General features: G+C 40.6%; 1 protein-coding gene across 1 annotated transcript; it reads right to left on the bottom strand.

Moving 5' to 3' along the window:
- Positions 1-140: 140 nt before the first annotated feature.
- LOC118416821 (serine/threonine-protein kinase Chk1-like) lies at positions 141-11,114 on the bottom strand. The gene is made up of 13 exons (XM_035822087.1): positions 10,806-11,114; positions 9,423-9,522; positions 8,774-8,897; positions 8,387-8,451; positions 6,248-6,317; positions 5,704-5,892; positions 4,371-4,475; positions 3,429-3,530; positions 2,893-2,986; positions 2,205-2,385; positions 1,590-1,721; positions 1,354-1,455; positions 141-926 (listed from the first exon to the last, which is right to left on the bottom strand). Exons 1-13 carry the CDS (start codon positions 10,874-10,876, stop codon positions 813-815), a joined length of 1,449 nt encoding a protein of 482 aa, XP_035677980.1. The 5' UTR covers positions 10,877-11,114; the 3' UTR covers positions 141-812.
- Between the last annotated feature and the right edge of the window lie 6,123 nt (positions 11,115-17,237).

The raw sequence follows: 17,237 nt of genomic DNA on the forward strand, positions 1-17,237 counted from the left end.
CTACAATTAAACAAACTCTCGACCCTCAATCTCCTTTGTATATGTCTGATACAAGGGTCAGCTATCTCGCAAACTTAATCTTACATTTGTATGTATTGCTAGGCAAATGTAGGAATGGTGTTTCTGTGTACTTGTACATATTTTTTACAGTGAGATTGGATCATTTTATAGGGCTCCTTGACTCGTCAATTGTTGCTACATGTACCAGTACAGAGTAGCTTCATGTACCTGTTGTTTGATTATTACGTAATTCTGTATTGACCAATTGGTTATCTTGTTTGACATGAGATGTGCTCAATGCACTGCTGTAAAATACTTAATTTTTACATGTTTAATGAATAAAGAGTTGAAGATTTGATATTGCAAAGTGTCTTACTTTTGGTACAGTTATGCATGCAATATTCCATAACTAAAGTTGAACATAAGAGTGTATCTTAAGTTCGCAGTTACAGATAATAACATGATTGAAAAGGTCTGTATAATATTATACTAGCAGATTTGAGAAGAACAGTAGACCTGATTCTTTCTTTTTGATTTTTAAATTATGAATATCTTTTTTTGTAACCTGTAGATCCAACAAATCACATATTTCTCATAATTAAGAATAACATCTCTTAGTGCGTAGTCATGTCACTGACAGGAGGACACAGTTTACATTGTTGGCTGCTTAACAGAAGGTATCTGGTATGTATATAATATGATATAACAATATCTTAAGAACGTAATACTACAATCTACTGGTACTTATGTATACATAACTAGTGTCTTCAACAAAGAAGTTACAAAAGGTCTGATGCCGTGACAACTGCCACCTACAGAGCTGTATCAGGCATGTTGATGGGTAGGAGTGCAGGTGCCTTGCTGATGACAGCCGACATTTTCTTCTTAATCCGCACAAACAACCGCTTGAACTCCAACCCATCTCCCTGTGTGGAAGAAAAACAGGTAAAAATTTAGCATGATACTCCAGCTGTGCTGGTCACAGTACTGTAGGTACATGTATGGCACCACAGAGGGAACAGACACTACAGACAGACGAGGGGCAAGGACACTACACTGGGTATGGAAATCACGGGTGACAGTATAGGGAAAATGGAACCTAGAGGGGTACCTACACCACAGTATGCAGAGTACAATGGGAATGGGTAGGACTGGTTACTGAGACTACTGGGTATATGAATACGAAAGGGGTACGGGTACTTCAGGAAGTACGTACACTACAGAGTCATTGACAGTACAGACACTACCAGGGTGTGGAAAGTCCATGGGGTACGGATCCTAGAGGGAGTAGGGAGTATGGACATCACAGGAGTACAGACACTACAAGGTTAAAGACTTTGTTGCCAATCTGACCTTGGAGAGCCTGAAGTCCACCAGCCTGTACCCGTTCATGTCATACAGGAACACTTTGAAGATGAGCTGGGATCCTCGCTTGTCTGTCGTGCTCACTGAAATCTGGAACAGATATCATTGGAATTGTGAATAGAACAGATGGCACTTTTGATGGCTTGTGAAAAGTTGAGTACTGTACAAATACTTAACATTGAAAATTCAGAAACCCATGTATGCCGTGTGTAGTGCTTCTGTACCTGGTTTGCATGGACTTTCTTCCAGGAGAGGCCCAGCTTATCCACTACCGCCTTCAGTTCAGCCAGGGCCTTCTCTGTCTCACACTTGGTAACAAACCGAGTCATTCTCTTCACAAGGCGCTGCAGTGGAGTCTGGACAAACAGGACATGATGAATACAGTTATACACCAGTTGGTACAACATAATTATACCTTATGTACTTCACAAAAGCTTGCATCAGCACAGCTGATGTATCCACCCTTTGGTATGACACAACAGCTCAATGAATGGTAGCCATGTCTATTTCTTTCTGTCAAGTTAAATTTTTTCACAGGTCCTGTAGATGCATCAATAATTAGTCTTAAGAAGAACGACAGACTACTCTCTGAGTCCCAACTTCAAAATATACTGTTCTGGCTGTAGTTGGAAAATATTGCTGAAATGAGCCCCAACAGGCTGATGATTGTGAAGCCTGTGTGTGACTGACCTGTGATGACTGTGAAGCCTGTACGTGTGTGACTGACCTGTGATGACTGTGAAGTCTGTCTGACTGACCTGTGATGACTGTGAAGCCTGTGACTGACAGACCTGTGATGACCGTGTCTGACTGACCTGTGATGACCGTGTCTGACTGACCTGTGATGACTGTGAAGCCTGTGTCTGACTGGCCAGGAACATGTCGTCTGGAGCAGCAGGCTGGGAGAAGCTCACTCCCTGGACCAGCTCTTCCATGGACGACTGGCTCAGCTCCGATGATGATGTGTTTTCGCGCCGAAGTTCTGGTTGGGAGCTGGCGTAACGCTCACTCGAATCATACCTGTATGAATAGAGTATGAAAGTTTCTCTTTCTGCTTTTCTTTATCAGCTTTGGCCACCAAAAGGAACCACCCTCCATTAAGTTACTCCATACAACAATATAGCTGTATCTAGCAAGATCTTCTACAATGCACAGACTTAGCATTGTATAACTTGTACAATTAAAAACAAAATTATTTCTGTCATGTGATTATGATCATACAAGTTGGGTACAATTATACAATAGCGTTTGGTAATTTCATGGTTCACAGGAACTTTGCTCTTAGAAAAGATGACATGTCAAAAATCATCAACTTGTACCCTTTCTCGTTAAAATTTTTGATTTTGAAAACGAAATCATCCTACAGATGTTCTTGCTTTACATCTGACAACTAAATGAATTTTTAGAAATGGTCAAGTCCACTGTACAGTACTACAGTTCATTCTTGAGCAAAATGACAAATTTATGAATGATTTCATGTGTTAACTGTAGATCTGTGATGATACAAAGGTGTCCATCATGTTATACCTGGCCATGGGTGGTGACAGATCAATGCCAGAACAGATCCTCTTGCTGAAGGGCCCAGCTGGGGAGGTGGTGGGGGAGGCTGACAGCAGCCGTCCTATCATCAGTCAACACAAGATTAACGAGAGATCAGTCTGAGTACCATACATTATGTACACAACACATTCAGTGCTCTAATCATCCAGTACATGATTACCCTGAAGACTGCCCCAGAAAAGACTGGCAGGTACGATCTGTCTTCATTAACGGGATCCTATTGCCTATGGTGGATGGGGTTCAGGTGTAAAGGAGCCTACCCAACTTAATCGCACATATCAATTACCATAGATAAAAAAAACATGGGATTCGGATTGAAGCTTTCATGCTACAGAACATCATCCATCAAATAGCCTTAGGATCCTTGCTCAAAAACATCCCAAGTAAGACTAGTGTCCATTAGAGACCATCTTGTTTAGATTTTGAGCTACAGTCTTAAGCATAGTTTTGATCTGGGAGTATCTCTGCCAGTGACCATTATCACACAGTTATATCATGCTTACCTTTTGACTTTGAGAAGGTTTTACAGTACCACCTGTCTTTCTTTATCTGAGCTATGGTCCATCTCTTCCCAGGCTTGTCTTCTAAAATCTTTTTCAAAAGCGCTGTGGGACAGAATATCAAGAATTACTAGATATTTCTAAATAATCAGATCACTATCAAACAGGGCTCTAGCCAGCTTGAAATTTTTTTTACGTCAGCCAATTCCCATTGTTGCGAAAACACTATTCCAGGAGTTAGAAAGACTGAACTGAGACCTTGAAAAACGTTTTTTATGAGATTATCGTATGCGAAAGGGCACCGACACACATTGTCAACAATCATAACAATAGCAAGACAAACGTGTGGCTTTTATGGCCGCGGACAGCGTCCCCAAGCTGCCTGTAGCTTACACTACGGAGCTTTTATCAGATTTATGTCCGTCAAGGTTGACGGATTGGTTTTAAACTTTTTCCATCACACGCAGTAAATTTCCGTCCATTGACGGAAAAACAGATGCTGGCTAGAACCCTGCTATCAAAGATAGCGTGACATCCTATTTGAAAGGATCTACAGAGATCTGTGTTACAGTCAATTATTCTATTTCAGAGAAGGCAAAATTTAATGTTTTTACTTTTTTTCAGATTTGTTGTTTAACTGCCCTTGATAGTTATGTGCACACATACACTATATAAAGGCAAAGCCTGGAGTTACAAGTTTGGATGGACATGTTTATACTCACTGGTTCAGCATTCATACCTAGTATAAAGGTACTGTATCTATATAGATAGCAAAGAGCACATATACATGCGTACGTGTAATTCAAAGGCAAAGCTTACCTAGAGGTACAGTATCTATCTAGATAGTAACGATCACATATACATGTTTACATGTATGCTTACCTAGAGGTACAGTATCTATCTAGATAGTAACGATCACATATACATGTTTACATGTAAGCTTACCTAGAGGTACAGTATCTATCTTGTTCCACGGTGTCAGCTGGTACTTCTTGTCTAGCCAATCACAGTACTCCCTGCATGTGTAGGTGGGCTCGTCCCAGGGTAACTCTGTGGGGACAACACATCTAGTTGAGTGGACGTACATTTCAAAACTGCTTTTACGTAAATGGTGCTCTAGCTGAACTAATTTGGGTGCAGGTGCAATTTGAAGCTGTCTGTATGGGGTATGAGTGGTCGCAATTCATAGGTACACCTCTTGATAGGTTTCAAAATGTGATTTGTTTCAATGTTTATATGGTTATGGACAGTTCATTCATCTAACTGATGAATTTTGTGGAAGGATTGACATAACAGGTGACTGTCACATTTTCAAGATGTCAACATCGAGACAAAATAGTAAGGTTAATGATTAATCCATTAACACTGGGCCCTTACTTCTTTTAGATAGGTGTGATGGGATCATTGACGCGCATGAGGTGTGGCTCTCATCAAATATGGACTTCTGGTTTATATTCTTTTTGAGAGAATATCCTTAACTGAAGCTACCGGGGTAGGACTTATTTTCAGTTAGGAAATACATTGTAGGTGTAAAGTGCGATGGCGCTACACAAACCCAGAACCTTTAGATTCAACAAGGCCTAATCAAAAGACCCTAAAGGGATGTATGCACTACTGACAGAATGGAAGAAGAGCAGTGGCCCAGAAAGATCACCATAATGACATAAGAGGGAAAGAACCCAAGTCTATGACCCGTAAGAGATGGACTGATAACATAAGGGAATATCTTCATCTCCTCAACCTACACAGTGTCAATCCTGAAGAGGCTGCTGGCCAGCTGCCATCAATCCCCACATCTGTGTGCAAGTACGCCTAACCTTTGCCCGAGTGGGAACAACAGACGATAATCCAGACAGTGAGTGACCTTTTTTTTTCATTTACTTAGAGTTCACCGCAAATCAAGGCTCGTGGAGCCACTCGGGCGTTTTGGGTTACAATTCTGTATTGTGAAGAAAGATGTCTGTTAACCATTGACTTAAACAGTTTCAGATTGTACCCCATGGGGAAGCAGGTCCGTGGAAGCTTATTCCATAGCGATGTTGTTCTAGGAAAAAAGCTCTGAGCATGGAACTTCCTCCTGTTAGGAGGATTGTGGGGGAAAAAAGGATGATTTGCCTCCGTGGAAGTGGCTAAACGGGTTCTTGCAGTGAAGGTTCGTATTGGAGGCACAGATGAGTGAAGTTCTGCCGAGCATTTACCATGGAAGTAGCGATAGAATAGTGCTAGGCTAGCTACATCACGCTTTGGGACAAGGGTTGTAGAGTGGCGAACAAGTCACCTCCTGCCATCATGGCGACCAGCACTATCCCACATGACCAGATGTCTGCAGGCTCTGCCCTGTACTCCTCCTTCCTCATCACCTCAGGTGCCACGTATGGAGGAGTTCCGCAGCACTTGTTCATCACCCTTTCCTTCCCCTGGTGACGGAACACCGTCGACAGCCCGAAGTCTGAAATCTTCAGGTTATCTGAAAACGTACAGAAAAAAGTATACAGGCAATCATAACCATGCGTCACAAGACTCAAGTTTTTTTAGTATGTATAAAAAAAAAACTACTGTAGTACACTTGACATCAGTATGACATTATTGTCAATCTTGAAATGTTGGTGCTTTTATTCTTGTTTTCTTTTTTTGTAGTGACTTCTCCATTGCAAATTAATGACACTCCCAAAAATACGCATTTCCAATATATTAGTGCTGTATCACAGAACTGTTTCAACAGTGCATTTAAAACACTTTAAAAACCTTCTCTTCCCTTCTTAAGTTCTACCTCACCAATTGACTCTTTGGTGATAGCAGGAAAATAAATGATGTATACTTACCATTGTCATCCAACAGGAGGTTTTCAGGTTTTATATCTCTGTGTGCCACTCCCTTGGTATGTAGATATTCCTGTTAACACATATTGGAAGAGTATTACAGAGATTTACATTCTTAGAATATAGTATGTGGTACGCTATAAATTGGTCCATTGGTCTATCAGAAATGTGAACCTCAAGCCAGCTCCTACTAAAGTACCATTGCAACTTAACTGGCCCAAGAAGACATGCGTAACTTCTCCCTTTACTGTGCCCCTCAGTAAATGTCAGTACCAATACACTTCATACTTGTGTTAAAAGTGATTCATCATAGTGATGAGGTTAAATGGGACCCAAGAACCTGCTAAACTGATGCAACTAATGACTCGTTTCTTAACACCTCATTAGGACTAATACAGAAATGGAGGCATTAGAAAAAGTTATGCATGTCTCTGCGCCTTTTGTTAAAAACTATCCTATCTGCAGTGATTCTATATCAAACTTTCAAAGGTGTAACACTATATTGTCAAATTGCCAAGTTGGCCAACTGCTAGCCTCCTTCACCGGCCTCTCTGGGAAGCTTGGCAATTTTTTTTTTTGGGGGGGGGGGGGGGTGCGGTATGTCGATTCGCGATTTTTAACCGGGAATATGCCGGGAAAGGAATATATGCCCGGAAAGGAATATACACCGGAAAGCTTGTACGGGCTAGCCGAAATCGGCTTCCCAGTAGGCCTGCTACTCTTCGGTATCTACAAAGCCCTATTAAAAAACACTTATCACCATTTGGTATGCATGTGCGAACTTCCCGTCATAAACGCGTCCAGCACTGGCAGCCCGGCACACACCCCGTTGCGCGATGACCCGTAACTTTGTAACGGTCGTCGGGTCACGCATTTCAAAACACGGCTCATTTGAAAACGAGTACTTACCGTAGAAGAACTCCGCTGAAACTTCCCATCATGTACGAAAGAGCTTCCCCGAGTTGAGGGAAGGACTATCCCTGGCCATTGCTGTGGTCTGCGAAGGCAATGATTGTTTTGTTGGCCTTGCTACAGGCCAAGGCAAGTCGCTCTGCTATCAGATTTTGCCGTCGATTGCCAGAGAACTCACCATGGTCATCGTCATCTCGCCACTTCATGCCCTTGTTGCTGATCAGGCAAGGCTTGTTTGCACTACGTGTGGGAAATCGTTTTTTGTATTTTTCGAGATCGAGCGACCGTCTTTTAGACTTTTTACGGCTCTCGCCCCCCTCCCCATTCAGATTGCCGGTCGGATCATCGATGGTGTATGAAAGTATGTTTTAAACCCACTGGAAAAAATGTTTTACACTGATCTTAAATGTAAGTTTTGCACGTGTATCAATTATTCAAACTGTTGTATCAATTATTGTAACTCTGGAAGTGACAAAGGCAGGCAGCGTGTGCACGGTTTCCGGTAACGTTACGTAGGTTTGTGGCACGCTTCGGGGTGGCCGTGCACTATTAACGTTGAAGTGTGAATTACTTCTCGCGGCAGTGTGAATAACTTCTCGCGAATACATTAATTGGCCGTCTGAAAGGCATTCTTAATCATTATTGCGTTTGTAGATACCGAAGAGTAGCAGGCCTACTGGGAAGCCGATTTCGCCTAGCCCGTACAAGCTTTCCGGTGTATATTCCTTTCCGGGCATATATTCCTTTCCCGGCATATTCCCGGTTAAAAATCGCGAATCGACATACCGCCCCCCCCCCCCCCCCAAAAAAAAATTGCCAAGCTTCCCAGAGAGGCCGGTGAAGGAGGCTAGCCAACTGCCACATATACGGTTGTTAGATCCATGGGAGGAATACAAATTAATGACCTTTCTCCCCAACTAGAGCTTGTCTAATGCAGCACAAGGTAAGTGTATGTGTCTGTTATCACGGCAGTGAGGATGACACACTGACATTGTCAGACAGATAAGGGGAGGTTCATTAGCACTGCAGGGTAGGGTTAACCTATAGCACACTGAAGCAGCCATTTGGTTACAGAATTAGTCAGTACATGCTTGGACATAGTTTTAAAAGTTTCAATTGCCCTCTAGGGAATGTACATAACAAATCTACTAATCTGAACCATTGGCCCAAAATTTACCCATTAAATGACATGCATGTCAGTAGGGAGAAGTTTAAATGGATGTGACGTACCACTCCTGCTATCAGCTGTCTGAAGTACCTCTGCGCCTGAGCCTGAGCCATTCCCTGATCAGGCTCTGGAGTTAATAAAACACATAATTTGTCATTAGTCAGAGTTACCACTTGTTTTACAGTACATAATGGTATTATGGAGGCTTTGTGAAGAAGACTGCCTGTAATACTTTCATGGGTATTGCAATATAAGAAACTCCATAAATGTATTCTATTACTAGTACATGTATAATAAAAGTTTTATTTTATCATCAGACAGATATCTTTGAAGGACTTCCAGTATTTTATTCTGTATCTCATACTTAGTGTAGTTTATCAAGTGGTTCTAAGCTTTAGTGTCAATAAAGCTGAAGAATAACGTTTTGAAAAGGGATAAAACCAACCAACCTATTCTGTCAAACAACTCGCCACCACTGGCGTACTCCAAAAAGAGGTAGTTGAGAGTGCCGTCCTTGCGATGCCCGTAAAACCTGATGATGTGACTGTTGGTCATCATCTTGTGTATACACAACTGTGGGGGAAGTAATGTATTGGTGCATTTCTATCTAATAAGACAGTTCACACATAAAAATGTGCATGCACAAGGGGAAGTGAAAGTGTCATAGTGAAAGTCCCTAACTTATAAACAGTTCTTACCAATAATATTTGTAGACCATGCTTGATACATCAATGTGTTTTATGTCTCAGATACTCTCATTACCAGGTGCCTTCATCTTGGAAACATTACCCACAATGCATCACACTTCACATGAGCAATCAAAACTTTGGACCAGCTTATGCAAACTGTGTTATGTAGTGGACATATTCAGCTACAACCTGTATGGAAAAAGCCCAAATATCTATACAAGGGATATTTTGTTACACAAACAGTTCCTATCATGTAGTAATCGTGCAAAATACAAGTAATTTGAGAATATTATTTTTCTATATTCCCTAAGCAAAAAAAGGGTGAGGGTGGAGATTGGTGTTACTAGTACAAATGTATAATATCATCATTTTCCAGTTCAAAAATTTAATAAACGATTCCAGTCCAAACCTCTTTTCTGATATTTTCCGATGCTCCATTGACTTTGTCTCCATCTAGAATCTTGACAGCCACAGCCTCCTCAGTCACCCTGTTCACAGCCAGTTTCACCCTGTTACCAGACAACTTACAAGTTAATTCCTTATAACATTGCAAAAAGCAAACACAAATATTCCATGTGTAACAGTTAACGTTACAATATATTGAGTTAACAGGTGTCACAAAATTATGTCGTCTGCTATCTGCTTCTTTTCGCGTCAATGTTTATATTGAATGGGGCTTTAACTGTCTTTGTCAACAAAACTCTCTGGAAAGCAATGGGAGTCCACTTGGGGAAGTAGTTCCAAGTGGTGTGATAAGGTTGATTTTTAAAGGTCAAAGGTCAGAGAGCTATATGAATTGGTCTGTTGGACCATTTAGGAGAAGAGTTATCCCATTTTCCTACGCAGGGAGCGCAGGGGCATCCAAGGGCAAAACCGCCTGTCTGGATGTTTTTGCCGTTGGATGTCCCTCCGTAGGAGGATGGGTTATCCTGTCAAAGTTAGTTTTCATGGACTTATATTCAAAAAGGTGAAATTTCTAGATTTGTGCTTTTAGTAAGTACTAGTAGAACGTATTGGAAGGCCATGTGTTGAACATGGATTTGGATACCACTTTTGCTTTGCAAGGCAAATGCAGCCATTCATCCTGATAGAAGTCTCTTTGAGGAGTTGCGGGTATGCCGAAGTTACGACACCTTCCGTTACTACTAGTAACGGTACACCTTCCGTTACTACTAGTAACGGAAGGTGTAACTTACTAGTACTAACAACTGTGATTTTTGCCAACCAAGTGATGTTCAGAATATTCATGAGCTTAGACCATATGGGAGGTATGGCTTACATATGTAATACCTGATTGGCCAGTGATCATGAGAGTGGCCAATGGTTCATTGTCTCCTGAGTTGAGCTTAGAGATAGTGCTGGACTGATCTGTCAGTTCATGGCCCTGGACTCAGGTATGTGTACATGCTAGTGTCCCTGTATTTTGTATAGACTGTGTAACTTACATGGTAATCTGTGACTTCGACACTGCATCACTAGGCAGTTGTAATACCTGTTAACTTGCTAAACTGTTTAGAAGTACTTAGTACTCTGTGTTATAGTAGTACTTTGTGTTCTAAATAATTATGTCCGAGTAAAGCATATGTCACCAAATGTACACGGCTCACAGACGGTAATGCTTATAGCACCGGTTTGGTCTCCGAGTTTATCATGTGATAAGCTTAGATTATAAAGCTAAGATCCAAACCCCTCTAAAATACACCCGTGATAATAATCATGATATGGCCCAATTAGAATGTTATAGTTGTTATGTAACGCTAAGGTAGCAGAAGACACATAAGCTAAAACTCACTCTCCGTAAGCCCCTTCGCCTAAGGTTTGCACGAAGTCCCAGCCGTCCACGAATGGGGTCGTTTCGGCCATTTTTGTCGGGCCGGTTCGTAAACTTCCAAGACTTCCACTCAGCTCTATCGCAAACTGGCTCCTGTAGCGAACGTCTATCAACTCCTTTGTTGACTACACTCTAAATTTGATATCACTACTCGCTAACAACTCTATAAGGATCACAGAACGGTCGTGCACACCGCACAGAAAACGGCCACGATTCCTCCAACTTCTCTTGTTTTCGTAGCTGGCGCCACCTTAGGTCATTTCCGGTTGACCCCTGGCAAAAAGCGCGGGAAAACTCAACACTGCTTTCTCCACTTCCGGGTTCAGAAACGCTGTACAATAAAGTGACTATGAGAGGACGTGTCTGTGTTATCAATATCAAACGCTATCACAAACGTTAACAGTTATATGATATACAACTTACAAGGAAATGTGTCCTTCTATATTCTTGACTTTCAATGGCCATCAATCGATTATAGATTTTTGGGTTGTTTGTATTTCCGCATTTGTAACTCAATATCCTCTTGATGGGTTTCTATGGAATTATGTATGTTTTTATTGACATATCGAGAGAACAATTGGCGATTTAGGGCCCCTAGCAACTTTTACAAGTACTGCAGCATTATCGGCCAGCTCGCTTGCTGTAGTGGTATACTGAATCCTTGAACCAAGTCAGTATATTATAAACAACTGGAAAGACACAAGAGCCTTACATGAATCTGGGTCATACGGTGTGTATGTTTGTGCTCAAAGGAGAGATCTGTGCCACATACAATGTATGTAATTAAGGTAAGGAAAACAGCCATTCTGAATTGCTAACGGTAGCATAATCTACATATTTAATAATGAGACCATGTAAAACAAGTCACAAAAGCTGAGATATTTCATGGAGGTCTGAGTTCTCCGAACTGTTGTTGTTGTTGTTGTTGTAGAAAACCTCGCTTAATATTTCAAGTAATTTTCCAGCTCCCGTCTTCTTGCGTTATCACATAACGTTAATGTTAAACATTCGTCCCGGCAGAAGTTAATATTATGCCAGGACCTTTCCATTTCAAAGATGTTTTTTTAAATGGTATTTAGCCATCTAGTGCCTTCTTTTCGACTATGCAAATATAAAGTCTATGCAGACTATGTCATCAATAACCTTTACATCTTGTTAATGTGCCATTATTAATTCTCGGAATACGGTTTATTGATCGTGAAAGGCTTATTGTCATGTAGCATATAAACGATAAGCTGTAATGTTTATCTATCGACTGCACATATAAAAGACAAACCCAGGAAAATCCAATAGAGCAATTATCAAACTCTCGTATTCGGGTCGAATGGCCGTTACAAAAACCCTCATAGTGACATCGCGATCATAATGTTACGCCCACCGGCGTACTTATTCTATATGTAATACGCATTTCTTTGGTGATTTGTGATGCAACGCACGCCGAATTGTTAATTCGTTATGCAGAGCATTTATCCACTTAAATATTGTAAACCAATTTGTTTTTCTCATGCCGTGTGCACTAGACAAATCTTTAATTGCAAACTAACGTATATGTTCTTTTATTTCTTCCATAATTGAAAAGCGAGAAGTCACATAGTGAATATATTCAATTTTAGCTAGCGTATGTTATATCTATCAACTTTGAACATGTTTTGTTATGACCTGTACATGTACACAAGTTAGCCCAGTGTGGCAAAGTGCAATAAAGGTCTGCAATATTATTACATGCATAACGCAATCCAGGTCTTAATCAACGCGTCTGTTGGGACCGAAAACAATAGTGAATACAGACGGTGTAGATTGGACATGGTCCAAATCACGCCTGCTGAAATTACACACAGTCTATGTCACGTACGGAATTTCTAATAGGCTTTGCCGCCAGTTGTTTAAATTTTGGGGAGTATCAAAGGATTGTAGACCCGTCAACTGCAGGAAACAAAAAGCCACAATGTTGAACTCCGCTGGGACTGTGGGTACGGCTTTCACGGAACGCCCAAGCGTGTTATGAATAGATCTAGAATTTGCCTGCGCGAAGATAGAAATGTCATAGTATCATCGTTATATTATATCATAACACCTGCCACGTTATAATAGAATACATGAGGCCGAGGGGATTCGGGGAATGTTGCTAAATTTTTCAAACGCTCAGTCAAGTTTGTTTCAACTACAAAGTAGCGCACCACACAGCGTATTATTCGATTTATAGTTCTGGCTGAATAGGGCAGTTTGTCGCCCCGTAAACATAAGAGACATTAGACCGATGTTTTATGGAGACCGCAAACTAATGGGTGAGGGGCGCGGGAAGGGACTTTCCACCACCGGACTTCGACGACGAAGGAAGATGCAATGTGCTGGTACTTTTACGTTATACCATCTTCACTCAACGTTAACAAGAACTATGACACTTCACCAATCTGATATCGGACATGAAAACAAACATATCTACCAGAATGTATCATCATTGGATACCATGCCGAGAATATCCTCCCAATACAAAATTGCAGGCTTGCTTTTAGTTATTCCTGCATAGATTATTAATGCATAGCAACCAATGGTAAGTCATAGTCGGAATTGATCTCTCTATTATATAGAATCATGTAGGTGGTAAGCCTGCGTACAAAATTGCTTTACATAAACCCTCTTCATTACTGACGATGGAACTGATAAACGGAAACAGCGAGGGCTCAGATTTGTCGGGTTTCATAATGATGCCATTAAGCAATGTGAATCAGAACACCGTCAGATAAATTGTACATGTCCCAACACCTATTGATCGCCTGGATTACTTGGCATCAACTGGCTTCAAACACTACGTATGCCTGGGCTGATGACAACACATGGAACATGTCTTCTGGATTCCTCCTGTTTTGTCTGGTACCTTCCAGTTGTAACCAGTTTCGTAGTTTGTGCATTGCTTATGATGATTTCGTCCCAAGACTCTGCAGACATATAATAGAATTGACTAATCATGTTGGTTTTGATAACTCTGACTGTCTTAATTTGTAATCCATGTGTTAATGTTAAAGTTACATACATACACACACTCCACTCTCGTCATTCAATATTTTGAATTCTCCCTGATCTCTTGGTACTGAGCAGCCCAAAGAATGCCGTAAAGCCGACGGGATGAATTCCTGGAAATGAGATTCTGCCGCCCACGCCCGTCAATCCTCCGGTGAAGCCGGATGGATTCTGCGGCTCACTTAGATGGACATCAGTTTTTAATTGAAAGTCCCAAGTGTTGTGATATGCTTGATGTATGGCATCAGGTATGTCATATTCTATACTGTACAATTCCGCTCAGTTGATCAAAGAAGCAAATTCAGCAATAGTACATGTGATAATCTCTGCATGCATTGTAAATATACGACACAGTACATACATTTGTAAGAGACCACTTCGACATTAGAAATTCCACCAAATCAAAGACTGTACATGTATATAACCTTGGAGCCATGCCATATTACATATTCTTTTGTAAGTAGATAACTTTTCAGAACTGCTGTTCAATTAAGTTATCATAATGAATTTATCAATCATCATTCATTTCAGCTTAACTGTGTCATCAGATAGGACGCACTCATTTCCTCTTTTATTATTGATGCTAATTATTCAAATCATATATGGATTTGCATAATTAGCATCTAATTATGAGCATCAAATATGTTGATCTGTGATTGATATTGGCTTGTTTATTTGCTGTTAGCTTTTGCTTTTGCCAAGAAGGTTCAATTTTGCGAAGCAACAGTTCACTATCGTTCTGCCATATAACGTTAGATGCTCAGTATTCACTTTTAAGACGACTCAACCAAGATTATTTGGGGGCAGACTGATTGACACAACAATGGTACAGCGACGTTCGTAAACGTCTTCTACAACTACATATGTAAACAAAAAAGTGTGTGCAAATCAATTACGTACATGAGTGTTTATGGTTGCGTATCAATTCATCAACAGGTTAAGTCTATAGTGTGATTTACACTATTGGTTCTAAGGTCTAAACATTCTTTGATACATTCAGCTATATGGACACTGTAAGTGTTATCTCTTTAAAGGATATAGTTGAATTTATGTAGCGAACAGAGCGTCAAAATTTCTTCCAAAAGAAATGTGAATAGCTTTGAGCGTTTATCGTCATATCGTGAATAGTTTATGACAGAGTGACGCTCATCTTCAATCTAATTGGGGAAGAATGACCAAAACCTCTAGTCATGAAGAAATTGTATTATGTCTTCCGACTTTAACATTCAGTTGGTGACTGCAGATTCTTATCTTGCTCTACGAAGTTCACAATTATGTATGTTCTGAAGATACTTTTCTTGTCCTTACCTTTCCTTTAGCTTGAAATGATCGAATGCAGCATGGACGTGATGGGAAATTAATTAAATGACGGCATTGATACTCATGAATGTTTGAAAACTATGAGATGACATGGGTTGGACAACTTTTAATTTTACAAACCTCACAGAAAGTTGGAGGCGAGCCAGTGCATTGCTCGAGTAACGACTAGTTTTATGGCGACAATTCAAAGAAAAATTGGGGACAGCTTGGGCAGGTCACCATAAAACAGATTACAATCAAGCCAGCGTGGGCGAACTTCAGCGTAGGCACTGGCAGATATATCATATCATAGAACAGGTAGTATCATGTCCTCAACCTGTAATACTGTTTGCAGAAAAAACACTTCTATAGGTTGGCGAAGATCGGACACCATATTTGAAGCCAACAGTTGCATCAAAGGTCTACCAGAGTTTTATCCACGGAGCCAATTGAAAGAAATGGATCATTTTGTAACCTCCTTGGATATCACACAATTAACGTCATACAGAAATTTCAAGGAGTGTTTAATGGACTGCACACTGTATTTTGATAATTCAAGAAAAGAAAAAAATGTAGCAATTGCTACTCGGTCAAAGGCAACATGACACGTCTATATACATATGCTCGATGATCACAGTCTACCATCAGACTATGATTACGGATGTTGTATTGTGGAAGGCGTATTGCAATGATTACTGGGAAGAATGCCAGACTCTCCTTGGTATCATACATAGCCAGATTTACGTCGCCTGTACAAAATTGGAATTTGCTTTACGCAGAGACGGTCCGGGCCGTGTGAAGTACCCGATCTCATCCATAACGCGGGAATTCCTCATGCCTCAAGAACTCTTCTCTCTATGTGTGACTAGAATGTCTATTACAACAGCACCCCCAACAAACTACCTGCGTCACAGCCTGTATCTACAGGTGTCTGAAAGGGCCGCAAGCGGGGATTTTGGCCATGAGTGCCACCCACGCTGCTCTTAGAGAACTAGACTGACTGATACGTTCTAACGAGTACAGGTTGGTGTGGTTTTACCAAGTTTAGTCAGCGGTTTCAGAATGGATGAGCGTCCTTGTTGGCATTCTTCTGTCAATGGCGACAATGAAGACAACTAAGGGTCCACTCAGGGGTTGGTATAACATATCAGGGAAGTTCCGTTACTTACAGCATCCCATTTTTACTGACAACCAAAGTTGAAAGTATTAGATGCTGTCTTAAATATATTTGCATATTTCTTCACAAAATGAAACAACAACACTTTTCATGCTCCATTTTTGGGGCTAGCTCAACTTTCGCATCCTGTCAGTTTTTGGTTACAACTCTGCCGGGGAACAAACTTGGACCCGGGCCAATATTAACGGTATCAAACTTATACACACTCCAAGGCAACCAAACGAACAGACAGACCAGGACAATACATCTGTTTTCTAGGAGTTTATATAAGGTAAATAGAAATTAACTATACATACTTTAGGCTTCTTTGTTTATTACACCGGTCTGGTGTTACTACGAGACGCATAATTCTTCATACCACAAAATTATTCATACCCATTGGAAATTTTGTTTTTGTTTCAAAATGTAATGTAGTACATCTTAATTTGGACCATTCATAATAAAGGCAAGTTGTGAGTCGCAAATCAAGAACAATGGTGATTTTTTTTTTACTGTTTCATCTGCACAACCGTGAACTTAAACAGGAAAGAGTATCAATAGATATTTCCCGATTGTCACATTTTGGAGAAGCATGGATTAAACACATTTGAACTATTAAAGATCACAAATACGAATACGTAATTGTATCTACCTTAATGTTTCCAACTTGCTCCAGTAGTTAAAACAAAAATAAAATCACTTTTCACATAGCAGATTCCATAAAACGCTATAAAAGGCTATGGATCTCTTTTGAAATGTACTTAGATCCTTAACGGGTATCAGATTATTGCAATTGAAGATGTCAGTACGGAGACTTCTTCATCCGTGAAAGGGCAACTTCAAAGCTGGAGTACATGCCAATGGGATGTGGCCGCCTGCACGCGCCTACTTTCCAATGTACATAATCAGATATGGGATCT

Source organism: Branchiostoma floridae, chromosome 1 (genome assembly GCF_000003815.2).
Source record: "Branchiostoma floridae strain S238N-H82 chromosome 1, Bfl_VNyyK, whole genome shotgun sequence".
In the NCBI taxonomy this organism is placed as follows: Eukaryota; Metazoa; Chordata; class Leptocardii; order Amphioxiformes; family Branchiostomatidae; genus Branchiostoma; species Branchiostoma floridae.

Excerpts from the sequence above, each read along its gene's own strand:
- LOC118416821 (XM_035822087.1), bottom strand. The coding sequence starts at position 10,876 with ATGGCCGAAACGACCCCATTCGTGGACGGCTGGGACTTCGTGCAAACC. Across the intron at positions 6,318-8,386 it reads GACAGCTGATAGCAGGAGTG|GAATATCTACATACCAAGGG; the intron begins GTACGTCACATC and ends ATGTGTTAACAG. Across the intron at positions 927-1,353 it reads TGGACTTCAGGCTCTCCAAG|GGAGATGGGTTGGAGTTCAA; the intron begins GTCAGATTGGCA and ends TCTTCCACACAG.